The sequence below is a fragment of the Dermacentor andersoni genome, chromosome 10 (genome assembly GCF_023375885.2).
Source record: "Dermacentor andersoni chromosome 10, qqDerAnde1_hic_scaffold, whole genome shotgun sequence".
Lineage (NCBI taxonomy): Eukaryota > Metazoa > Arthropoda > Arachnida > Ixodida > Ixodidae > Dermacentor > Dermacentor andersoni.
The window spans coordinates 108,111,578-108,138,134 of record NC_092823.1 but is presented as its reverse complement, the minus strand read 5'-3'; the positions used below and the strand labels follow the sequence as shown (position 1 = coordinate 108,138,134).

The 26,557-nt window shown below is 43.5% G+C and overlaps 2 protein-coding genes across 5 annotated transcripts in view; one reads left to right on the top strand and one right to left on the bottom strand.

Annotated features, from left to right (window-relative positions):
- Window positions 1–26,557, bottom strand: part of LOC126543600 (endoplasmic reticulum membrane-associated RNA degradation protein-like) — a 32,999-nt gene that overhangs the window by 5,692 nt on the left and 750 nt on the right. The window contains exons 1-13 of one of the 3 annotated variants that reach the window (XM_055077769.2): window positions 24,369–24,601; window positions 22,116–22,264; window positions 19,474–19,575; window positions 16,965–17,054; window positions 16,751–16,848; window positions 14,269–14,408; window positions 11,638–11,749; window positions 10,989–11,091; window positions 7,201–7,230; window positions 5,981–6,049; window positions 4,940–5,107; window positions 2,747–2,827; window positions 1,776–1,930 (exon numbers count right to left, since the gene is read on the bottom strand). In XM_055077769.2, coding sequence (XP_054933744.1) covers window positions 1,776–1,930; window positions 2,747–2,827; window positions 4,940–5,107; window positions 5,981–6,049; window positions 7,201–7,230; window positions 10,989–11,091; window positions 11,638–11,749; window positions 14,269–14,408; window positions 16,751–16,848; window positions 16,965–17,054; window positions 19,474–19,575; window positions 22,116–22,264; window positions 24,369–24,516 — 1,445 coding nt within the window. In that variant the 5' untranslated portion in view covers window positions 24,517–24,601. Of the gene's footprint in view, window positions 1–1,775; window positions 1,931–2,746; window positions 2,828–4,939; window positions 5,108–5,980; window positions 6,050–7,200; window positions 7,231–10,988; window positions 11,092–11,637; window positions 11,750–14,268; window positions 14,409–16,750; window positions 16,849–16,964; window positions 17,055–19,473; window positions 19,576–22,115; window positions 22,265–23,048; window positions 24,341–24,368; window positions 24,602–26,557 lie in introns of those variants that run through there. The other 2 variants (XM_055077768.2, XM_055077770.2) reach the window with 2 other exon arrangements.
- The window catches only part of LOC126544608 (serine/threonine-protein phosphatase 2A 56 kDa regulatory subunit epsilon isoform-like), a 67,035-nt gene continuing 65,356 nt past the window's right edge, over window positions 24,879–26,557 (top strand). The window contains exon 1 of one of the 2 annotated variants that reach the window (XM_050192037.3): window positions 24,879–25,700. In XM_050192037.3, coding sequence (XP_050047994.1) covers window positions 25,532–25,700 — 169 coding nt within the window. In that variant the 5' untranslated portion in view covers window positions 24,879–25,531. The remainder of the gene's footprint in view (window positions 25,701–26,557) is intronic. The other variant, XM_050192039.3, reaches the window with a different exon arrangement.

Below are 26,557 nucleotides of genomic sequence, written 5' to 3'. Positions count from 1 at the left end.
ACCAGTGCATGCAGCGTGGTGTGGTATGTCCAGAGCTGCTCAGCAGGAATGCTGATGCGGGTGCACCCAATGCTCATGCCAGCCACGGAATCCAGAATGCTGCCCCGACATCGGCAGAGTCGATTGAGTGATGATTGAGCCGTCCACGCACGCGGCCACGCATGTGCGTCGATACCGTGACAGCACGACGACAACAGTGCCAAAGGCAATGGCATGAATGTGCCTCGAGCATCTGTATAATTGGTATCACAATAAAGCTAGGTGATTTTGTAGGAATTTCTCCGAAATTTTACAGACCACACACACACACACACACACACTTGGTGCATGGAAATAGGCTCTGCCGACAACATGATGCCAGTAGTCATCATCATCACATCATTGTGCATCGAGTCACTGTAAAAAATGTCAAAGTATTGCATTTGTGTTCCACTAGCAGCCGCCACCAGTGCTGCGATTAATGGGTCACATGTGTCACGGGAACTCTCACTGCCATATCCCTTCCAAGCGTTTTCGTTGTGTACCTATTGAACACACGGTGTGGGCAGACCTTTAGCAGCACTTTGTCACTTTATTCAATGCGTGCTAACACAGACGCCAGAAATTACCCTAGGATCATAACTGATTGCTGCACTTTCAGGTGTAGCCACCAAAGGGAGTCTGGAAAGGCATTTTTTTTACATTCCATGTGGGAAGGACGATGACTAACGATGTTCTATGTGGCTGCCTAGAGTTGGCTGCAAAAACTTAGCGCTTTCCAACTTGTGCAAGGTGTGTTGGTGAAGAGCTTTCTTTGCCTCTTTCACCCGTTTTCGTGAGCGGTGGCCATCGAACTTGCAATACAAAGGCACCAAAGCAAAGGGTGCATGCTCTCGTGCAAATGAGTTGAATTAGAAGGGCAAGAAGGAGCGAAAGGGGTTGCGGTGGTGGACTTCCCTTTTTCATACATTCGCTCGCTTGTTTGGACAATTCGCTAACACTGTCAAACATCATCGATGCTTTCTGTACAATTATGTACAAACTTACGCACAGTTAGCTCATGCAAGTTGACTTTTTTCATGGGACCGGTGAACTGAACGACCGGTGAACGACGGCGAACGCCGCATACCTTTGCAGTACTCTGACATTTTTTCCAGTGACTCTAATTGTGCCCAGCTTGAAGCGGCATTGAGGCAGGTGTCAAGGCTGGTCTAGCACTGCCGGTTTTGTTAATTGATCGCTTCAACTGATCACGCACTACAGAAACCATGCTATTAGAAACTGCACTATTGAACTTCTGCACAAGTTTCTAGAGCTACACGTTTCTTAACACTCACCACCCAATATGCCATGGACTATTGGTATCTTTCATAGCCCTGCTAGAAATTGAACTAAGACTGGCCCATCTGATCGCTGAGCAGGAAGACTGCATTTGGAGTGATGGCAGCCTGTTGAAGCTGGACACTAGAATACCAGAAGGCGCAACCAACAAGTCGAGGCTTTGACGACTTTGACGACAGATGGCTTGACGACAGAAGGCTTTGACAACCGATGGTAGTTGCATTCGCACGAATTAGGTCCTTCTTGCTTGGTAGTCTACAGTGCCAATACTGCCCAGCAGCCATTGTCAGCAGCCATAAAATCAGCCAGAAATAAGATTTTGATAATGCCAAGAACAATACTAAACCATAAGCAACTCACAACTAGTGTTCAAAGAGGCAGTCAATGGGAGCTAAGCATTACTCAAAGAAGGTAGGGCTGAAACCATATGAGTGTAGCAATCAGAGTAAGCAGACCTTGAATTCCAGCTTCTTGGCAGTTCTACATTCCACTTCTCGCCCAGAAAACGGATGCAGGTATCCATCTCGCCAATCTTCTGGTTCGCTGTTATGCCTTCACCAATTACTCGGTTTGTGCAAAGGCGATGCAACTTGGGGATGGCCTCTTGTACCTGTAGATTACAAATTTGAAATTTCAACACATCCATTAAGCACGTGGGCGATATGCATGGCTGAAGTTCTGCAGTGCACTTTTCTATTGGGGAGACAGGGTGTGATCCCAGGAGCAAGTTTGGCTCCACACATCCCTCCTCTATCACTTCCCTTTCACTAATAATTCAACTGATTTCAATGCAAATTTATAGATTAAACATATATCAAAATAAATACGCACAGTATTCTACAGGAAGGGGTCCCAAAGCAGAAAGTGTGAGACCTCCTAACTATGACTATTGATAAGCACAATATATAGTGCATGCCTATCTAAACTATACAGAATTTAGAAAAATATCCTACAGCACATAGCATAATCTATAGTTTTTGAGCTGGATTGCTCAGAGAAGTGGACATTACTTGCACAAGAAATCAATATGCATAATCAATTAACACAATTCACTAATTAAAATGTTAATTAGTTAATTTATGGTACATACTGCATTTTATGAATTGTAGTTGATGAGCTTTGCAAGACATACCTGCTTATAAAGAATATTCAGGATGACGCCAGTTTCGAGATATTCATTCCAAAAGCGTGCAACGAAATATGTTCCAGTCACAAAGGAAAGGCAGAGCAGCTGCGCCGGAAAGGCGGTGGTACCGGGTTCGAGTCCCGGACCAGGACGAATTTTTCTTCAACTACGAGGCTTTTCTTTCGAGTAACCAATCTGGGTTTCTTTTGTAGCAATTGCTATGAATGGGTGGATGTTTGATTTTCTCTTAATTAATTAGGTTAAGAATTCTCTCACATTGAAAAATAAAGAAGGCAATACCTTTCTCCACAGAAGCTGAGTAGGGTGAAAGTGTGCCCGATAGCTGTTTGACACTTTCCTTAATACTGTGGCATAGCCATTCTGAAAGGAAAAGAAGCAGGTCCATTGATCAAGCTTAAGATGGCTTGCACTATGCACTGCAAAGAATTGTTCACCCTAAGGGGAAGTGCCTTGCTAGTGTTCAAATCATACATTTTCCCTCAAGTTTAAAATCAAGATAGCATTCTTTGGCTGACATCAAACAATAAACTGACTGATTAATTGATGTGATTGATTGAGTGATTGGGTTTAACACTCTGAAGCAATACTGTGGCTACGACAGCTGCCATAGTGGAAGGCTCCGGATTAATTTTGACCACCTTGGGTTCCTTAATGTGCTCATAAATCTAAGTACACGTATAAGCCATTTTGCATTTCATCCCCATTGAAATGTGGCCGCCGCAGCAAGAAATCCAGCTCTGAACCTCATGTCGCATAAAACGATAATTCTTCATTGTTCTTGGGACAAAGCAGCCAGGAAAAGATACTAAGTTCTTCACTGACAGGTGTGGACAAAAAAGAAAATGCAATCTTGTTGCAAAATTTCAGTGCAAACGAACCAGTAGTATGCTCTCAACCTTGACGTGAAATACGCTTTGAATGAAAATGCAAGCCACCATATAAGGAACTATTGGTTTCTAATGCAGCCTACTATGACTTCAGCGCAAGTCATGAGGTTCATAAGAAAGTGTCAGGCACCACATCATGTAGGGAAATGGTTGATATCTATGGGCTTGCCACATACTAACTACACCTATTACAACTAGAATGCATGGAGTCAGCACTACATCTAATCACGTAACCTGATTTCATATTTTTGGATCCTATCGCGCGAAACACTAATCTTAATCCAACAGCACTTAAGGGCTAGAAAACTAGGTTCACTCTGTAACAATGTTGCATCACCTTCGTGCCAATGTTCCAGGTGCACTCTTTGTCACCAGATGGGTGGGTGTCATTAAGCAGTGAGCCTCTAGCCTGCCCCATGAAGTGGCGATGCATGCGGCATATGCGATGTTGCATGTAAAGGTGAGATTCAGTGAAAATCACTTCGCCTGCCTGTCTGTCACATTGTCGTCCTCATCCTGCCACTCCTTCATGCTCAGCTTACCATATGATGATGATGATGATGTCGTGGGCAAAGAAAAAAAAAAACTGCCCACCAGTGCCAACGCAGACAGGATCGAGCTCATGCCTTCGTACAGCCGTACAGAGTGGTCCACTGCTGAAGGGAACACTTCAGTGCAGAGCCATGTCCGGATTTTCCTCTATCGCAAGAGCATAATTTCCTAAGTTTTCAGCAGATAACGCCTGGTTGGTAGCTTTGACTCCTTTCAACACACATGTGCAGTGCACTGACATTGTTTCCACAGCCACTTGCACTTAGGGCACCAGCAATGTGAGAGGCGCACATTTGAGTGTTCCCTTTAACAGTGGACCACACTGTACAAGCTCAATGTACGAGGGATGTTTGTATAAAGTTTGCGTTATCAGTAGCATAAGCTTAGAACATACGTACACAAGAGGCCTCAAAATGAGTGCACGTCTCTGTAGCTTTAGCGTAATACAATTGTAGTTTTGTCCTATACAGTACGGCCCACACCACAAGGGCATCAAAATAAAGATGGCAGCTTCAATAGGGAAAGTCAGTGGAAGCACAAGCAGAGATATGTTTTCTGCATTTCAAGAGACAATGCTAAAGTAAAGAGATTCATGTCAAACTGGGTCGTGTAGTCACAGTGACCGTGCACCTTCCGTATCACATTTAAGCATTCATTAAGTGCCTGTATCTGCAGTGTTTATCTTAATAAGTGTGGTTACATGCCACATCTTTATTTTCCCTTTCTCATTTTTTTCGTGTGTGTGCTTTCTGCCCTGCTTTGCTGTAATATGTTGTTAGAGAATTGAGAGATATTTGAGCTGTCTCCTTGCAGCTTTTTTCTCAACCACCTCCATATGTGCTGTTTGTTGTTTCTGTATGGGAGAAATAAGAGAAAGAAAAAACGAAGAAAGGAAGAAAACTGTAGTCCACATTGTTGAAGCACACTGAGGAATCCACGTATGATGTGACCTCCTAGTGAACATCACAGACGTCAACGTACCTCACCAAGAGCAACTGAGAAATAAATTTTCCAGACAGATTAGCCCACTTGCCTCAGTATTTGCATTGTTGAGCAGCTCAATACTGCATGTAATTGCTGTCAGGTGCAAGAGGTGAAGTACGAGACCTTCGCTGACTGTCCTCAGGTCCACTTCACCGTGGGAAACCTTGTCCCGCAACCTTGGTCCTTCGAGGTATGAAAATATGTCAAGGAACATCTCCTGTGCAGAAATGCAGTCACCTTGTGTTAATTTAGGTGTATTCCAGCAAGACTTTCTTTCAGTAAACATATGCAGTGATGCCATTTACATGCACATTGATATCAGTCTGAAGTCAAGCTTCATATGCAGTTAGAACGTTCGATATGAAGGCACAGTCTGTGCCTTTATGAAACAGAACACTTGACCTGTGTTCAAACAGCGATTCTTGTAAGTGGGTAAGTCGGAAACATCACTCAATGCTATTTGCTATACTGTTTTTGTGTTGAAAAATCCTACTCATGGAATTTCTTTTCACTTCACTGTGGGAACAAGAGAAAATCACCATCTCTAAACGACAAAATCTCAGATCTGGCATTGCTTTTTCCATTGGCACAATGTGTGCTTTAGCACGATGCTGTATTGAGCACAATACAAAAGAGTACAGTGTGACAAGACCAGTGTGTGAGCCAGGCAAAACCTCAGTGTGCATGCAGAAGCATGAATGCATGAGTTAAAAACATTCAGTCGCTTGCTTCCTCCATGCTACCTTGCATAGTCATTGCATCATTGTTGTGTTGCTCAAGTGTCCTTTGTAATTTTTGGCAAACTTGAGGAACAAGCAGGATTTTAAACGTTAGCAAATCATTTTTTTGTTCAGTGGATGCCATTTAGTATACTACTGCTTACACAAGAACTAGAAATTACAAGAATTTCCAAGTTAGGGAATGTTATCATGGCCTTTCTTGGAGAACACACCTAGCAGAGACCATAATGCAACAACTGGAGAAAAGCTGGAAGATGCCAAAATCTTCAGTGGCTCAGATACATTCAATTGAGGACCCATGTAACAAGAAAGCAAAACTTAATTAAGCAAACACACACACGCAAGCTTACAAAGTGAGGGTCTCCAAGGGCAACCCTGACAGCATTTGGCAAGCCGGATTCCATATCCTTTGCAAGAACCTGAACAGCAAAGGTGTGGTACATGAATACACCCCTCCTTATTTTCACATGGTTCCATAAACAAACAATGACGAAAAGGAAATGTAAAACTGCCTCATCATCCAACTGATGAGCACCTATTATCAGATAAAGAGCTACAGCATTTCCAGCCCTAATGCAGGTGTACAATAAACACTGTGGCAGTTAAAAATTTACACACTTGCACATACTCTGCACAAAAAGCATTCCCTACTTGCTGTGAGGAAAAAACTACAAAATTAAACATCAAACGGTATTTTGTGGCAAATCTCGAGGACGAACCTGGAGTAGGTCTCAATATTCCCATGAAATGGACATGCAGTGAGCTCTTGATAGCTTCAATTCCACCATTATGTACTTCACATGTGCTACAGTTACCGATTTGATACCTACACAATCAGCCAGTTTTAGACCCTTTCCTTGTTCTACAGCAAGCAAGGTTCCAACATCTTGATCTCTGGACCCTCTAATCAGCCATCTTCATATATGTTTACAGCACGGTACACAATTAAGGGGAACACAAATTTCATATGCAAAATTGCACAACTTCAGTCTTTGCATTTTAAAGAAGACTGGCTACTGTTATACTGCATTAGGCAGACTCAAAAAGTGATAAAAGATTAGTGAAGCTAACTTTTTGTATAATCTGAGTGCCAGCAATCGGCGCTGGTATTCTAACTAGGTGCTTTCTTTAACCTTTTCTCTGCTGCTGATGAGTATAGTAGTCACTGGAATTTGTACCAACACAGCCAATAACAAGCATAGTTGTCATAAATCCATGATTTTTTTAGATTTCTGGAAAGTTTTTTACACTTTTTGTCATTTGCTGTAGAATGGAAAGGGTTAACAATGACCCACATTATACAGGTGCTCAGTGAGTAATTAATCTGCATTACTTGACAAAGCTTCATTTGTGCAGGGAAGCAGCGCATGTCCAAGTTCTGTCCCAATGCGTATCCTCAGTAGCACATAATATCTCCTTCTTTAAGTGTCCCACACATATGAACTAACTAATATGCTGGTCAAGCATGTGAAAATGCAAGAAAAATGCACCAAGGAACTGTTGTCATCAACAAAAGAAGTGAGTGTGCAACATGACGTAGCTAACTGACATACATCAAAACAGTTCTTACCTCATCCATTGTTGTGTACAATGTTGACATCTAAAAGGATACAAACAAAGGAATCAGTACATGCAACAAATGAATAGGCGTACAGATAAGTGATTTTTAAGTCACACTGATTCATTATTTTGTTGAGGACATATCTGGGTTTCTTGGTGCTGAAACTTTCTTTGCTTCTTCTGAAGCCAGGTATTTCATTCAGTTTTGCCATTGAAGCATTCTGGTGGTACTCAACCATATTAGAATGAGGGTCTAAAAGCATTGCCAAGCTTGCTAATTGGCCAAATTAGCAGTTTGAAAATCGTGTTTTTAGGCCCTTAGCCAGATTAGTAGCTGATGCAGAGGTTTCCACCTGGCTACTGGTGTTGTTCAAATGTATGAGGAAGCACAGTTTGGGTACTTGAGCTGATAGTGTCGGGCAGTCATAGGCACCAACAAAGGCCCCATGACAGTGCCACCGTCTTACTTTTGATGCTTCACTGCACGACAAATATGCTTCGCCGCACAGCATTTTGTACGCTTCGCCGCCTAACACGGCTATAATGCGGCGAAGCAGACTTATAGAACTGGCAGTAGCAATTTTTGAGGGTTCGAATATTCCGAATAGTAGAAGTGTCTTGAGAATCGAATCGAATACTAACCGATTCGAATATTCGAACGGTCGAATAACCGCACACCGCTAAAAATTAGTTGTGTGCTGAATATGAATGTCAATTAACTAAGCTTTGCCATCTCTTTTTTGCTATCCTTAAGAGCCAGCTTGTTGTGCATGGTTTGATAGTGTTTCAAAGTGTTTAGACTTTAATGATTACGAAAGCATGTTCCATAATTATGTAAATTAGGTTAGTTTAGCTTAGATAGTGTTATACTATTTGGTTGTCATAAGATTAATTATACTAAATAGCTGTGCAATAATAAATAGTTTAGCAGGAGCATAGCCAGGGGAAGGAGGGCACACAAATGACATGCAACAACACCCGTCTCCCCAGCCCCCATTTTTCCTGACAAGTGCACGCCCTCCCCCGCCTCCTTCTCTGAAAAAATTTCCTGGCTATGCCAATATTGAATCTTGGTTATGTTATGGCACCACCAATTATGTTAATTAAGTCAGTTTTGGTTAATTCAAGTGAGGCTTCATTTCTTCAAGCTTCAGCTGAATTATCATGGACCGCATTCTACTGTCGTACATGTACACATGAGCACACAATGCAATTCTTACACTCATTCTCTGTGTACAAAAAAAAGAAAGTTATGAACTACAGTTCATAACAGTTACAGGGCCCATACTGTCTCTGTAAGTTATTGATTGAAGTCACACAGATGAACAGTTGTGGCATTTCTGGCACATTAAACATTTCTCAGTTTCGCCAGAAGGGCAAAGCATTGACAGCGATAGCGAGGTGTAGTGCTGTGGAGTAGCATGCAAGGCAGCACCTGCTGAGCAGAAGGTACAAGTGCCCTGACAGCAGCCAGGTGTTTCACAATGCTGGTGCGATGAAGAGTGTCGGCTGCAGGCACTGCACCTCGATGGTGCATGAGGTGAAAACATTAGTGTGACGTTTACTATCTGTTTCACTCAGACCAATGCGTGCACACAGCAGCTCAGGAGGAACACTTGTGTGCTTATAGTGTGCGTTCACACAATGCTCATGCCAGCACAGAAGGCATAGCGCTGCCCTGGCTCGGCCACCAATCAGATTGAGTGTTGCATTGGCGGTGCGTCAACTTTGCTTAGCTGTTTTTGCAGCAAAAAGAACTCTGTGTCTCTGGACAAGTTCTAACCCTCCGCATGCATGCCACACATAGGCGATCGAGAAGGAATGCAGGACAATGGCGACATTGATGGCGTGAATGTGCCTCGAGCAATTATATAATTGCTATCACAATACCAATGACATTTTTAAACTCACACTAATGAATTCATATGTCAATTTTTTTTTGTGATGTATTTATTTATTTATGTTATAACCCCTAGCAGTGATCTACTGTCCTTTCTACTGTCTTTCTTTATGGCTACTATGATGTAAGAATGAGAAAATATTCAATTTATTTCCAGGTTGTACAAAAACTGAGGGTGGCAAGAGAAAAGCAGTGTCATAGCACTGTTTGGCAAGACTCGCCATACCTTTAGTCGGCAGGGTACACGGCCAATTATAATTGATACATTTTTAAGAGCGATGCTGTTTAAGCTGGTGGTTAGGCTGGCGAACGTGCACAGCAAAACCTCACTGCGCAATGACGTCATCGCGCACACCGGCATCGCTTCACCGTAGCTTAGCCTCGCCGTGCTGTACGGAGGCCGCGCATGCATAGATGCAGATCTAAGCCGTGACGTCACCACAGGGGTATAAAAGCATCTCTGCTCTGCAGCTGCTTTTACAAAACGATACAATTTGGGCCTGTGAGTCATGGAGAACTTTCAGTGGCAAGTTTGGAAATCTATGGGAGGTGCCGATGGGTGGTTTGCCCGCGAGTTTCTAAGCAGTAAGCTTGGCCACAGTTCCCAAGTTTACGATAGGCTGGTACTGAAAATAAAACAACATATTGTGCATACTTTAATGATTCAGTGTTCATTGCTCTTTGGGGGACTAATGACGACACCACACAGAAAACTTGACCGAGTCTGCAAGCATAACCACGCATAAACTTGGCTGAACCAAGAATAACCTAGGTGGGGCTGCCAGCTTCGCTGTTTGCCCAGTCTTCGTGCCACTAGTGCGAAGCTGCCCCAAATTTTTTTTAGTAAGTACATAAGTTGTAAGTTATTTAGACAAGATATGTTTCACATAAAGGGGAAAAAAAGAATCTGTGGATCCCATGCACTGTGGGAATTGATGTAAGCGAAGTTTTGCATGCTGTTTGCTTTGATTGATGATAGTTAGTGGTGATGTTGGCGGTGAATGTGTAATCTCTTCAGCATTTAGTCCATTACAAGAGTGGTTAGTTGATGTTAAACGTTGCCTTGCATGCACTACTGCTGTTTGTCTGCATAGTCCACGTAACACACAGAGAGACATGTTTGCTTGTAGCATTCTTGTGCATCATTGTTCATAATATCTGACAGAGTCGAGGATTATCATTGCCTCACTTGGCACATCGCATCACGGCAGCAGTGATCTGAACCACGTTTCGCTGTGCAATGAAGACTCTTCTGTTCCGCATGACACTTCTTTCGGGCCTGGGTGTCCTCGATGCTGATTGCATGCTTTGGAGCCATTTTGCTGGCCCTTGTTTATGTGCTTCTTCTGTATACATGGCCAGCATCCTGTTGAGACGCCAGCTCCAAGCACTTTCTTCAGGCTATGGACGATTGTAGTGTTTACACTATCATGGCCCAGTACCAGCATTTTAGTTGCACAGGAAAGCAAGCACAGCATGTGCCATATGCACAAACTGTGAAACGCTGCTGCAGCGGCGCTGGATGGGAAGTGTGGAGGCAAACGCCATCTGGTGGTGTTGCAAGAAACCAAGCAGCGTGCGTGAGCAAGACCACAGCAGCAGCGCCCGGAAAGTCGGGAGAAGAGGCAAAGAAAGCTTTGTTTTAAAACTTCACATCTTCAACATACACACCACTTTACCCTCGTGTCAGTCACGAGCAATCCTGTTAGCACATCATCAGTACCCTGCGTAGTACTGATGATATATGCAACAGATCACAACTGAAATAGCAAATAGCTGTAGCCTTACCTCTGCTTCTTCAAGGGGTGTACGGTAGCACATTACCATTGCATTACCATTACCATTACCGTTACTGATGCATTACCAACAAGCCCACATTGCAACCTTCGTGAACTTACCTCTGCTGTTAATAGCCGATGGGAGCAGTCATTTACTTTAGTGTAGAGAACCCTTAGCACACATTCCAACTGGGGCAATGCCAATGTTAAGCATTCAGCATACCTAGAACAGATAGATGTATAGATGTAATAGAACAGCATAGATGCTTCATTTTCACTTGGCTTGCATATGTTGTATTTAAAAAGCACAGTGCTAAACAGATTATGAAATGCCAAACTATCTTGGTGTACCCAGAGGCCAACATTTGAACTGCAAACAAGCAAAAATATTTCCGTCAAGAAAAACAATTATTTGAATCTGCCACACACGGCCATATGTTCAAACATTTTGATAATTTTTCTGCAGTTCACGGTAAAACATTTTGGGGGCCTGAATTCTAAAAGACCTGCTCCCAGCAGCCCCAAGAATTTCATATCGTCTTGTAAATGCAAGAAATCTCATTCAAATCACTCCACTGATTCCATAATTCCCTGAATTCTCTAGATTAGAGCATTCCTGTGTCACACTTAAATGTGAATAGGGAAATAAGAACAGGCATGAAGCAAATGGGGACATTTGTTCAGTTTTCAAAATAGCCTAGCATAGTGCATTCAAGAACATAGAATCAAGGGGCAGTATCCCACTGAATAGAACATGGGAGTTACTCACAAAGCCCTGCTTAGAAGATTCATGCACGCCTGCCAGTAAGCCATTTGTCCTGGAAGGACCAGGGCACTGGACTCCAGTATTGACAAAAAATCATCCCGACTGAAATCTACATCTGGAAAAAGGGCAAAGAGGAGAGAAAAAAAAATGCATGTAAATGTATACTGCAACAATACTTCAGTGCACTAGTACACCTGCAGAGTCATACAAGGCTATATGCCTTATCACCACCATCATTCTAATCATTATCAACACCACCACATTCATCATCAACCTACTTTTATGACCACTGCACGATGAAGGCTCAACTCTCCCAACGATCTCCAATTACCCGTCTTGTGCCAGCCGATTCCATATTATGCCTGCAAACTTCATAATTTCATCACACCACCTAGTTCTCTGCCGTCGTCTACTGTGTATCATTTCCCATGGCACTAATTTTGTCATTCTAACAAACCAGTGATTATCTGCCCTATGCACTATCTGGCCGGTCCCACTTCATTTCTTCCTCCTAATTTCAATTTAGGATATCAGCCACCCTCATTTACTCCTTAATCCATACTGCCTGCTCTCTTCCTGTTGCTTATTGCTATGCTGATGCCTTGCACGACTCTCCAATCACAATCCAGCACAGCAGTCCTGTTAAATGATGTACAATTGGGTGCAATGTTGTACAATTACAAGGAACCTTGCGCAAAACATAACCAACTGTGTGCAATCATGTGCAGGAAGCTAAGGGTACAATGATTCAGTATATCGCAATAAAAAAAACTGCCATGGTGAATATAATGTATACGCAGGAGCAGGATTGCATCTGCGAGCGACCCAGGCTTAGGAGTTCAGCATGGGCGAGCATTCACCTGATATCCCTGTGCGGTAGGTCATACCACCTTCATTCCTTAGTGTGGCTCATTGAGGAACTATATTCCTAGTTATTCGGCTAGCTGGCATTACTGTACAACCATCTGTATAATCGATTACTGTATAATCGAGTGTGTGCTTTGTGTGTTTGCTAAACTATGTGTTGTGTCCACTGTTCGCAAGCACAGGTCGGCAGTATGAGCAGATACCTGGTCATAATTGTTCACCAATGTTTTTGCAGGCTCTGTACTCACTGATGCTCGCACCGATTGGCCCTCGCTCGTGTTCCCACTTGCAGTGACCAATTCACGCTCACGTTCATAGTCACCGGCACTCACTTGCATACATACCCACATGTACTCACACTCATCAACGGTCACTCGCATCCGCTCAAAATCACCGTCACTGACATATGTTCGTGCTCACATTAACCGACACTCACTCTCGTTCCTACTTGCATCCGCTCACACCCTTAAGTCACTCACTAATGCACTATCTTACGCCAGTAAAACAAGTGTGGAGTGAGTCAGCTTACTCTCGAGTGAGCATGCTGACCTATACTCATAAGAAATAATCAAGCCCTCACTCATCCTGCATCTGATATTGGTTACATTAGATTGATGTACGGGTGATCCAAGTAATGAGTGAAGTGGCATACATCATTCCAAGCCAAGCAAAAGCCCACAAGTGCTGCTGCTGTGAAAATGTCAGGTCCAATTTGTGAGGTCACACTCCGCTACCCCATCACCATCTTTTTCACCTCATGACCATACTATGGACAACAGATGCTGGCAAACACAATTCCAAAGCTGTTAAATTACTGTCATAAGCATGACATGGTGCTTGAGAAATAACTGCTTCTTCACAAATCAAGGAGATCTTTCTTTAGTACTTCATTACTTTAATTTCAAGCGCATTGAATTTGAAATATAATTGTCTTTTTTTTTTCTATTTTTGGCGCAAACAAAATTATGCATTATCACAAGCAACACTGGTAAGCCCAAACCCTATGTAAACGATTTTGTGTGTGACAGCGATGAAATGGACCATCGCATAGAGAGATCACCCATTCTCACTGCTCGATCGCTCATTTCTGGAAATCTAGATTTCATTGCTTGTCATGCATACCACCCGGAAGCACCTCAAGCAACTGGCCAGTGGGTTGCCAGTTGGCCACATACGCAATTCCTTATGTCATTGCTCCTCCGTGTGTTGCAAGACCTTATTAAAAGCAAGATTTTGATCATCTCTCATGTAAATTGAGATAGCTGATTCATCTAATCCACATGCTTACTATACGCGTCTTGCCCTTACTGTGCTTCACTTTTTTATTCAGTGAAAAATGTTCTGTTACTAAGTGATAAGTACCGAAGTATCACGAAAGGGAGAAATTGAAATGCACACAACCTGTAGCACAAACCTAAAAAAGTTTTCTCTTTCATAAACTTTCTTCCACCCTGAGGGCTTCTGAAGAACTGATTTGCCACAGTACATACTATACCTGTATATCCTACTATGTTCACTTCCTTGCATACATTTTTTTGTAACTGTTTGTAGCTGCTGACCGTGTAACAGAGATGAGAACCCGTCAAGCTGCCCAAGCAGTGGCTTTTGTTTCTCATTCGTTCATGTGCTTTGTGGCACAAATATTGATTGACTGATTGATTGATTGATTGATCTGGTTACCACCTTTCTCAGTTCTCTATTTCACTTAAACCTTCCCAAAATGTAGTCGCCTTAGCTTCGACCATAGCTGAACATGAGGCTGCCTACCGTGAAAGTCGTCCAACATCACTGCATGGCGCTCCAAAGAAAAGCACTTGCGGCGTTGTATGTCCTGTCCATCAACACCTCGGCGCTGCCTCATCTGTTCACCGAGGCTCAGGACAATGCAGATCAAGAGGTAGGCGTATCTGTTAGAACAAACAGCACCTGTTCTGCTAGCGTTCATGCAGTAGCGTGGACTCGTTCACGGTGCAGGCCAGCATGGTGTACTTGGACTGGTATGCATGGCACAAGAGGTGAACCTTTCCTTGTTTCATGCCGGCTTCAGCCAGATTACACCAATACATTGAGATAATAGATTGAAAATACAACTACAGGCTAACAAAGAAGACTTGTTCATTTCTGCTAAACCCTGCTGGTTCCAGATGATAACTACTGAGGAATTTAGCTAATTTCACCAAGTTTAACTGAATTTAGCTCAACCAGCTTGAATGGCTACTTTCCTATTACATCTGGGTGAATACAGCATGTTCGCACCTATAAATTTCAGCCTAGCTGTGCACCTCATGGTGTACCTGGGACAGTAGTACAAATTCAATGCAAAACTTTTTTGGACCCAGGGCTTGACAACCAAGCAGCTGAATCATGCTGTAAAGCCAACCCTAACCAACACGTGGTGCTGCATCTGGACTTCCTCGCAAACCTAGAATGCAAAGCAAAGCTGTCAATAGCATACAACTTCCTCACCAGGTGGCAGCACTGTTCTTAACAGGGGATGAAGGAGCTAAGCTGTTCACTGAATGAACAGCTTACAAAAATTCGTTTTATGACTACTGAGCCTGTCATTTTTATTTTCTTTAAGGGCACGATGCTAAATAAATCGCAAATCAGTTTAAGCTGGTAAAGGTATTCTTTGAGAACTCCAACTGGCATTATCTCACTTCAAGATGTTGATTACTGGTGAAAAAAAAATAAGGACAGAGCTCTCTTTCCCAATTTCATCCCAAGCTGCTGCACTAACAATGTTGGTGCGATGTCACAGGTTGCCTTCACAATGGAAAAAAAGAACTGGAAGCTTTTAGGATGCAGCCCTTGTGGACACATAAATGTAACATAATTATTCTCAATTGATAAATGCTTCGTCAGCATTGTGCAGGCACTACCAATATATGTGACACCCTGAAGTGTGGGTGTGAGAATTTCAATGAGGCGCTGACATGTGGCATGCCTCTTTTCTTTTTGAATGTTTCAGGCTTGAACTGGCTTGCCACACCTCTGCTTGTGATAAAACGGACACATTCACACTTCCCAGAAGGGTAATCTATTATTTGATCTCAAAAAGTGTCGTTATAAGCCCTTACCAGTGATCGGCAACAGGTCATAACAGGCAACCACTGCTTTTATTATATATTTGAACGTAAAAGATCTAACTCTTCATGTAGGCAGGATGACTAAGTCATAAATTCAAATCTCATTATATTCGAAGAGAAAATACCTTCATTTAATATAATAACCATTAAAGGCATATATTTGTAGCACACTAATATTGGTGAGAAACATTTTAGATGTACTTTGTTGTATGACACAATCTCTTATATCCATTATTAGGTGACGAGCGATGTTACTGAAGTGTTTAAAGGGACATTGAAGGGAGAAACCATTTTAAGCTGTATTAGTAAGTTACCTTCGCACAATACCAAAAAGCTCCACCGGCTTGAAAAGATAGAAAGTGTGCAAACAGGAAAGATGGGTGCATTGCCACCTTGAATTTCCTGTACCCGCTCACAGCGATGTCATGGCTTTTGATGCCGTCTGCTTAGGCCTAGCTGATTCTCTGTCGGTAAAGCGATACTGCTTTGTATTCCAAGAGAGCCAAAGACTGAGCTTGGCAAGCTTCATGGACTTTTGCTTAACAGCAGTGGCCCAGATACGAAAAAATACTTTCAGACCCGTGACGTCACACTGATACACCCGCGCTGTGGTTTTTGTAGGAAGATGTAAAAAGCATAACTTTGACCTTCGTTTTATATCTAGTAATCAAGATATCATCATCATCATCATCAGCAGCAGCAGCAGCAGCAGCAGCAGCAGCAGCAGCAGCAGCAGCAGCAGCAGCCTGGTTACGCCCACTGCAGGGCAAAGGCCTCTCCCATACTTCTCCAACTATATCAGTGCAATGTTAACAAAAATGAAGTTGTAGAAGAATACTTAACCAGCCTATAACCAGGTTTAGCATTCCTCTTTAGTGTCCCCATAAGGTTCCAGAGTTGTCCCACTGTCCATTATGTTACACCTGATAAATTGCATACTGCAGCTGAACATTTTCATGTAATAGTTTATAATCCAGCACTTGAGTGTGTGTCCTTTCTGATATGACTGTATAAGAAGGTTAACAGCCTTGGTAAACTAAATAAATAATACATAAAGTCCTTCATATATTTCTTTTTCCCCAAAAGAAGTCAGTTCTTGTATACCTGCGCAATTCCTCAATGCGGGTAAGAGATGCCCACATCAACGTGGCCTCACTTACCTGCTGTCAACCTCCTCTGACCTGACAAACCCATGCCAGACGACATTGCGCAAGTTGAGAGACTGCGGAGGACCCACAATGACTTGCAACAGTGTCATCTATGTGGAAACACCAAGAGTATATCCAGTTGAAGAAAAAAAAAGAGACTGACAGGACAGACAAAAAACAAATTGCAAACACAAGCAGTCTATTTAAAGTGATGAGTCATGCTTACAAGTTCGGGCCCAAAGACTTCATGAAGCTGTGGTGCAGACAGGATGTCCTTCAGAAGAAATGGCACCTGAATGCCTTTTCCAAACAGAACCTGCAACAGAAAGTGATATTAACTTCTACATGTACGCTTATACCATTAGCTTTTGTTTTTTAATTTGAACACATTTTTAAACAAAAAAGGGGGGAGGGGAGAAACAAAATTCACTCTTTTTCTTTCTGGGCAACATCAATGCCAGAACAAACTTTGAGTGGCTGCCAGTACTGTTATTCAACATCCCTGTGCTTGCACTGTGACCAGTGATGTGCCTGTGCACGTGTGTATAATTAAAGAACTTGTACTAAATTCTACGACAATGACTTTGACTCTTAATATGCTTCAGCATTCTATAAAGGCGAAGCACATTTAAGGGAGCCAGCTGTTATGCAGTTCATATTAGACCTTTGCGTCATGCGCACTCCTCAATGCATGCCTATAGATCTGAAGCAAACTGAATTAGGCCTAGGCTGCCTATCACAATTTACTTGGGTTTAAATATGATTTCTGCTAGATACCTATAGCATAATGGCAATTACAATGTGGCTGTGCTACTGACAATTTTTTTTTCTCACGGTGAGGTTGGGACAGCGTTTCGGGAGATTTATAGCCATGTGCGCTTGAGAAATCGGGGGTTGGTAGAACTTCGGGAGTCTCCCGGACAAATTGGGAGAGATGACAGTTATGTAACTGGCAGTTTTGTGACAATTTCATAGACAAAGCCGACTTTCCGCTAGAGGAATTGTGCAGAGACCTGATTTAACATGTGGCACATTGGCGGGCATTGCTCATTTCAATTAATTGCCCTTCTCAAATTGTAATGTCACCTGAAGCACAATCTTGGTGTGTTCTAGCTGGGGAAGAACAAAACATATCAAGCAGCTGCGGATACAGTGTGTGTGGTCGCGTTTCACAATATGTGAGCACGTTCAAAGTTTGGGAAAGGCCATAAAAGGCATTGTTGTAAAGAAAAAAGAAAGAAAGCCTGAGAAGTCACACACCAGCTTTACAGCAACCCCGCTCCAGCTATTCTGAGTTGCTTTCATTGAATCCTGTTTACATGGGTAGAAATTTAGGGTTAAGAGGAAGCTTTAGCTCGGGCCCAACTCCGATGCTGCCTATTCAGATACATGTAAAATGCAGAAATGCTTTTATGAGGTAATCACTGGGCCGATTTTAATGAAATTTGTTGGTTTTGAGAGATAAAGGCTAAATTCTAGTGACTGTTGGAAGTGGATTTAGGGCCTCAATTTTTTTAATGGAATTTTCAAAAATTGTTGAGTTGGAAAGAAATGGAAGCATGAACTTTACAAATTCATAGCTCTGCACCTAGAACAGACTTAGCAGTTCTGTAAATTGCCTCTATTAAAGCATTAAAAGTGGACAAATTTGATGTGTCAGTTTATATTTTACGTGAATAAGTTACATTTTTCACAAGGGTCTTCAAAAAGTTCTACTACAACTTAGTGGTCTTTTTGAAAGCCATGTATAATATATCAATTTTGTCCACTTTAAATGTACGTACTACCAGGTACCATTTACAAATTGTGATATTATTTTTCATTGCTAAGCTACACAGTCATTAACTTCATAGTTTCGTTTTCAGAATATTTGCGATTTTTACTAATCTTTATTAAAAAATTGACAACCTAAATAAAAAATTTGCAACCAACAGTCACTAGACTTTAATGTTCGTTTTCAAATGGAACAAACCTCATCAAGTTTGGTGCATTGGTTGCTGAGAAAAATCATTTTTCCTTTCTGATGTATTTAGACAGGAGGGCCAGAGCTAAAGCTTCCTCTTAAGAGAAAGCTTTAGCCTGGGGACAACTTCGATTTCCCCATTCAAATACATGTAAAATGCAGGAATTCTTTTACAAGACAACCGCTGGACCAATTTGAATAAAATTTGTTGGATATGAGGGGAAAGCTGAATTCTAGTGACCACAGGAAGCATCATTCTGATTTAGGGCCTGAAATTTTTGGCAGAATTTCCCTAAAAACTTAGTTAGAAAACCTTGAAGCACAAAGTTCACAAATCCGCACTTCTGCACCAGAAAGTGATGTCGCAGTTCTTTAAACCACATCTATTAGAGGATCCAAAGTGGACAAATTGTGAATTAGTAGTCTATTTCGGAGCTGTGTACAATAAATCAATTTTGTCCACTTTAGATGTCCTAGTAGGTAAAGTTTACATAATTGTGGTACTATTATTTATTACTGAGTTACAGAGCTTAAATCTTGGTAGGCGAGTTTCTTTTGAATTTGCGATTCTCAGCAATCATTGTTGGAAAAATTACGGCCTAAAGAATATTTGCTTCCTACAGTAACAACGTCCTAGCTTTTTATTTTGAATGCAACAAATCTCATCAGGATCAGTACTGTGGAACAGAGAAAAATGATTTCTCTGTTCCCATGTATTTATATAGGAACTACTGAACTACTTCCCCTTAGGCAAAGTGGTATCCTCACATACGTCGCCGAGAGAGTGCTCCAAGATGGCAGTTATCCTAAGCACGGCAAGAACAGGCCCACAAGGGTCATCACACTTCAGCCATCCGAAGCAGTCCTGAATGTCCTGCAAAGTAAGCACACGCATACGCACATTAAAGCAAACAATCATCAGCGGAGGACCATGCAATCCTAATACCCGAACACACACTGGGTGATCGTTGCAATGTCACCGAGCGTTTAACATAAATTTGCTCATCCTTCGTCATTGTATTTCGTGTCCACTGCAGGACAAAGGCATCTGCAAGTGAGCTCCAGTTGCCCCTGCCTTAATTGTGCCAGCTTACACCATCCTAGGCCTGCAGAGTTCCTCCATTTCATCACACTGCCTAATTCTCACCTGTCCTTGACTGCCCTTCCCTTCTCATGGCACTTGTTCTGTTATTTTAACAGACCATTGGTTATCTGCCCTACGCGTTACATAGCCTGAACAACTAGATTATTTTCATCTCAGTGTCAACTGGGATATCAGCTATCCCTCGTTTGCTCTCTAATCCGCACTGCCATTTTCCTGCCTCTTAACACCACGCCTATAATTTTTCATTAAACTACTTGCTGTGCGGTCCTTAGCTTCTTCTTGAGCTTCTTCATTATCCTGCAAATTCAGCATGAGATCAGCATCCTTCGATTTGAACTACAGATTATGCCAAGTGTTCTGCAGCTTCTCATCGGCCTAAGAACTAAGGCTGACTTGAGATTATCTGGCATTTTCCTTGGGACAGATGCACACTTCCCTGCACCAAGGAGCAGAGTTTGTGCCGCCCCTCGCTTCTCACTCTGAGGAAACAACCGAGTGAAAGGGGAACCACTTAAGGATTTCGCACTTGGGACCGACTTTGGTGCCGTGGCTGCGGCAAGTGTGATAACTGTGATGCCTTACAATGAACCCCTCTTAAAGGGCCCCTCACCAGACAGATGCTGCAAACGGACAAAGTACGGTGGGTAGATCGTACGCTGACGATCTTGTCTGCAAAAGCTACTCCTCTACTCTGGCTGCGATGGCTGAGCACGGCCACCCGGGCCCTAACTTGAAGGCGATCTGCGATGGGTTCGAAGGCTACACACGGCCCGAGATAGCTGTGATGGCTTCGTGTGTACTGTGTTCTTGCATGCCTAGTTTGCACTGAAGCGAGATGCAGCACGAATCGGAATTCGCTCAGCGCTGCTGCTGCTCTTGATCGTGCCATCCCTCCGTGAAATTTATTTTCACTTTAATAAAGTTGTTTCTCTCTCTCTCTCTTGATCATGCCAGCAATGCGACAGCAAGTGCGCGTGGTCATCGAGTGAGATGTGTTCGTGTTAGCCTGTGCGCATGTGAAAGTGTGCTTGTTAATTTAGTTAGTGAGTGAATGGTTAGTGAGTGAATGTTTATAGCAGTCTAATAATTAAATTACTAATCTTACTTCTTATAGCTGTATAATAATTTGCTATTGCAATCGATGACTCACCCATCAGGCAAATGCACTCTTTTCTTTTTCAGATCGCAGACATAAATATTTTCAATTATTTCACTCAAAATGTATTGCTGTGAGTGCCCTCATGATCAAAAAATCAGCCAATAGTATTGGCGGGCGAGCTGCTTTTGATGATGCTGCATGACGGCATTGTCGAAGCGAGAACGAGTGATTTTTCGCGGTGTTTGACTCGAGATTGTGAATCGCCTGCTGCATGCAATGCAGTAATATTTAGCTCACATGTTCACAGCAGCCTTTATGACAGGTTGGCAATGTTTTCTTACTGTGTTCAAAACGTGTTTCAGAGACCCTTTAAGCCCAAACCCTATGTGAGCGATATTGTGTGCGACAGTGACGAGCGATGGCTTTGAGCGATGAAACGGGTCGTTGCGTGACCCGATCACACATTCTCGTCGCTTGGCTGCTCGGTTTTGGAAATCTCAAATTTGTTGCTTTTTGTGCGGACTGCCCGGTAGCCACCCGAGCAACAGGCCGATGGACACCAGCTGACTGCGTATGTGCTTCCCTAGGTCACTGCTCCTCCGTGTGTCGCGGTGGAGCCTGTATTCTCCTTAGTAGGCCCAACTCGATTTGTTTTGCACGCCCATCACTGCTGCATCTCGAGATGAAATTGGGTTGTACCACCGCTACCTAGCTGTTGATGGTTGTACGCACTGCAGAAAAGCTGCCAAAACGTTTTCAATTTGGCCCCCCTGGAAGCATTTGAGAAGTTCGTGAGGCAAGGTTAGTTGCACGGCACGGTGTAGTATGGCTGCTTGATTTCCAAAGTCATGCTGTTTCAGAAACAGGCGCAAAAGATAATAAAACAGCGTTGTTAACTAAATGAAGCAGACAACCAAGCGTATTTTGCTGCCTCACCGCTGCCTGCAGCCGCTGCTCGCATGGGGTTCCACCGGTAGCAACAGAACTGAATGACAGCAATCCAAGTCATGTCGCTTGTCGCTGTCAAGTGCAAAACCATTTACATAGTGTTTGTACTTTGGAAAGCAAGTACAACCAAAATGCAGATGGGACAAATAAAACACAAGAGGAGTGTGCAAGTTTTGTTGATGAATGTCATATAAAAATGACACTTAATTTCTCCCTGCGAGCAGCAATGTATTAATAGGTGACCGACTGCAATGCTCCATACCTCCTCTGCACCCGTCCATGATGAAAGTTCCACTGCTTTGACCCGAAAGCTGTCCACAGAGAGTTCTGCGTAGACTGTCTTGATGTGATGAATGGACGGTGACAGAAGTTTCAATGCCCTGCAGTACCATGTCTCGTTGTGGTCCACGCCTGGAGAATAAAGCAAATTCCTGCTTTTTTCAGTGGGCAAGATGTTCAAAAAATCATCTTAGAAGCAAAAAAAAAAAAAAAGAAATTTCCTGCAGAAAACGCACACCTGGACAGCACGGAAAAACACGGATGACTAAAGGTGTGCAAATGCTTGAAACTAAAATAATGAATTAAATATTGTCAACTTTTATTCGGTCTTCAAATCAAATAGTCACTAATACATTTTGAGCAGCTTTTGCATATTCTCAAATTTCGACAGAGGGATATCAAGCATAATGTTGTAGAACAATTGCGATAAATCTTATCCATATACATGTTATAGAAATGGGCATTTGGTAATATATTCCACTGCTGCGCATGATTTTGCTGACTGGATGAACAGGCATGCAAGATTATCATGAGACTAACAATGAATGTGATGGCATTGCTCAAGTATTAAAAACCATAATTAATGCACATGTGCACAAAGTTGTACATGCAGTTCATTCATTTCATTATGCGCTTGTTTGCTATAGATCTATAAAGGTGTCCACACTGTGCCTGTGTGGAGAAGGTGGGGGGGAATGAGCAAAAGTAGAAAGATTCCAAAAGCAGGTACAACACTAGAGGAATAAGCGCATGTAAAGCAAATGACAGGGGAAACACAAACGAAGAAAAAGCTTAATACATAGCAAAGAAAAGCATTGGAAACATTATAAAACTACAAAAACAAGAAGCAAGCATGCACTAGAAAATCAGGCCACAAGCGAAGATGCAAAAAAATGAAATCAGCAGAGACACTTACGACTGCTTGTGTGTGGGAATGTGAAATCATTATAGTTGCTATGGTGAAATGTCTTTTTCTGTGCAAGCTCTCGCCTGCGTTTTAACTGCGCCTTGGTTAGGCCAAATGAAAACATGTCAGGTGTCTCAATGAGCTCGCTTGCCTGCGAGGAGTTCATTACTTGTAGGGCTGCTCAGAGGCATCCAATTGGACAGTAATGCTTTCTATTTTATTCATACATTTTATACACTCGTGACGTGGCGCCACCTCCTCCCCATTGGCTGCGCCGTCACGTGACCAATGACGCACTCACTAGGCACACATTTCGTCAACCAAAACCATGGAGCCGCCGTGGCGTCTCTGGAAATGCTCGTCGCGCATCCCGGTGGACCGGGTTCGATTCCAACCGAGACCGAAGTTAAACCAATATTATTTTCAAAGGCATGAATTCGCTTTGTTTACAGGAACCTCCCTGAGTAATATGACGTGAATTCGAGCATCTTTTTTAATGTAGTTTTACTCTTTGCAGTCGGCCATTTTTGGTACTATCATTCGGTCAGGCCGCTGACTAATGGGGCATATAATGCTTTCGCATTAAAATGCGTCACTGGGAATCATTACAAACGATGCATCTTGTGGAATATGTGCAATCATGGATAGTTTTCGGGAAGGACGTCCGAAAAACATCAGTTCTATAAACGGCGCAATTCCTTTATGTAGCTAAATGGTCGAGGGGTGCGGAAACACAGCCTTGTTTGAACAGGTGTCTATCACAGTTTATGCCATGCAGTCCTCCAAGGAACACTAGTTTTGTGAAAAAAATTATAATTAAGTATCATCCCCCCGCCCCTTTTATTCATGATCGAGTCTAGGCGAAGACGACTCTCACGCCTAAATTTCTGTCATAATTTGAGAACGTAAATCGCAGCCAGATTTCGAATGCGTTCTCATTTGTCGGCATCAGTGACCAACCAGGGATCCTACACACGTAGTTATATTCGTCTAGATTCGCAGTTTTTGTCACAAACTACCAATTCTCATTGAAAAAAAAACAATAAATAAAGTGAATTTCTTTAGTCTAGACTACTGAAGTTGGGCGGTTATCTATAAAAAGCAGATCTGAGAAGTTGTCACCAACGGCTCCAACGCTTCTCGGTGCATGACAGACCCACGTGCGCTGGTAATGCGATAAGCGACACATGGCATTATCAACAAGCGCCCATGCATGCTTTGGTCACGAAGGCGCTGTATGTCGACGACACCGCGAAGTCTCGCCAAAGTTCTCATTGTTAATACCATTAACGATAAACTATAAATAACAAATGCAACGAAAACAGGCACCTTCACAAGAGTCCAATATATTCCTAAACCGGGGCGTGTCTATGGTAAGGGCCTCCGTGAGAATGTTATCGAGATCTCCCGATATTCCCGTCTCGCATATCATCTTCCAGACGTTCGGTGACAGACATGTCTGCGCTACGACGTTCATGCCTGTTCATGTAGCTAAAAGCACCCTACATTGAAGTACATTGGTTTCATCTTCGTAGCTTCAGCAGTCAAAAACGCTCCGATTATGAAAGAAACCGAAAGAAGAGTCGCTCTTGATACTGATTCATCAAAGTACGCGTTTCGCATTGTTTAACATTAATTTAATTAAGCTTTCAATTATTATTGAAATGATATAACATTAAATAATATCTAGCAATGTTGTTTTTTTATTTTGTTATTGGTTTTTCATTACGTAAAATAAATGTGACTTATTAGCAGCGCTACGTGTGGATGGACGCAGGATAAGTGACGCTTTGTACAAGGCAATGGTTCCGCCGCTCCGAGCCGAACCGGGAGCCGAACTTTGCCGAACTACGCATAACGTGAGCCGAGCAGCCGAGCGTTTTCCGGAAATTGCCGAACGCGTCTATGTGTAAAAAATCCTAGGTGGTCTGCTCTGCTCGCTTGGCGAAAGTGTATGTGATACAGGGGGTTTGTTTCCAAACCGCTCGCTTCCATGTGCACGTCGAAGCCGTCGGGACCGGCGAGACCCGCGGCCGTCATGTAGGAGGCACGCCCGTGGAAACGCCGAACCGACGCCCTGCGCGCCCGGCGCGACGAGCGGATATTTTACGTATGGACGCAGCACCAGCACCACCGATGCGGCGGCGATGTTAGGCCTAAGAGTCGAGAGATGATCGACGCCGTTTAGGCCTAAACCTCTGCTTGTTTATCGCGAGAGAAAACCCCCGGCGCGCCGACGCGGGGGCATGGATCCGAAGCTCGCACCGCGACGCGCCGCCGGCACGCCGTGGGCGTCTGCCTGAGACGCCGAGAACACAGCGACCCGGGGCTGAACGAGGGAGACGCCGGTAGCGAGCGGTCCTTTGCTGCGTCGCCGACGGCCGCGCAAGCACCACCACCTCGACCCAGCCCGCTGCAGCCGCTGAAGGTTCCAAGTGCTTTTTTTTCCCCTCTTCGTAATACAGTGCGCGTACACAAGAAAACGGCCAGGCATGTCGGCTCACTCTGGATCGCACCCGGTCTCGTCGTCCGCGACTTTCGTCGACAAGATCGACCCGTTCAAAAAGGGATCGCTCAAGCGCAAGCAACGCAAATCGCAGGGATCGTCGCGCTACCGGTCCGCCAACGACGTCGAGCTCCAACCTCTGCCATTGTTACGAGGTAAAGAACACTTTCATTTCCGTGGTGCGCTGCCTCGTTAATCGAAAAAAAAAAAAAATTGCAGCGACCCAATGAGCCGCCGAGAAGCGTTCCTTCTTTTTCCGCGACCGCATCGATGTGAGATGCCAGTCATACCGATCCTCTGGGTAGTAGTCGGAGCGAGTGGCACCGGAGATCAACCCTGCGTCATGCGCTTTGCCTTTGGGAAGGTCGCGAGACAGGCGGTCTCTCGCCTGCCAAATGTGCCAAGTGCTTTTTTTGCTGGGCACCGCCTTTTTTTTCGCGTCTCCCGAGTTTTCCGGCCGCTTCGCTTGCGGCGACCTTTTCTGCGGTGTTCGAAGATAGCGCTTAGTATGAAGCCTAAGCTAGGAATTGATCCTTCGGAGGCACCCCCCTCCTGCCACCCCCCCCCCCCTTAGCTCGCATCGCTAAACCTAAAGTCAAACCTCCTCCCTTTTTACCTCCCTCGTCGAAACGCCGGTGCTGGAGTTATTCGAACGGTTCATTTGTTAAAGTTTCGCACGGAAACTTTTTCCAAGCGAATGGAATGCGTAGCAGAGTTCGCCGGTCTGCGCAAGCGGGCCGGTAATTTTTGCAGGCATCGCGGAAAAATGAAAGAAAAAAAAAAGTGAGAGGTTAATTCTAATCCTCCCCTCTCTTGCTCGTTGTGGTGGCTTCCGGTGTCAAGCTACGCGCTGGCATCGATCACAAGCATTGATCCAGCTCGGTGATATATTGATAGAGAAGCGCTTAGAGTGCGGGATAGCGTGTGGGGCCTTATTAAACGATTATGGGGATGCATAGCTACCTTCTCCGTCTCGGATGCTGCTAACACGCGATGATGTCATTTTTGCTTT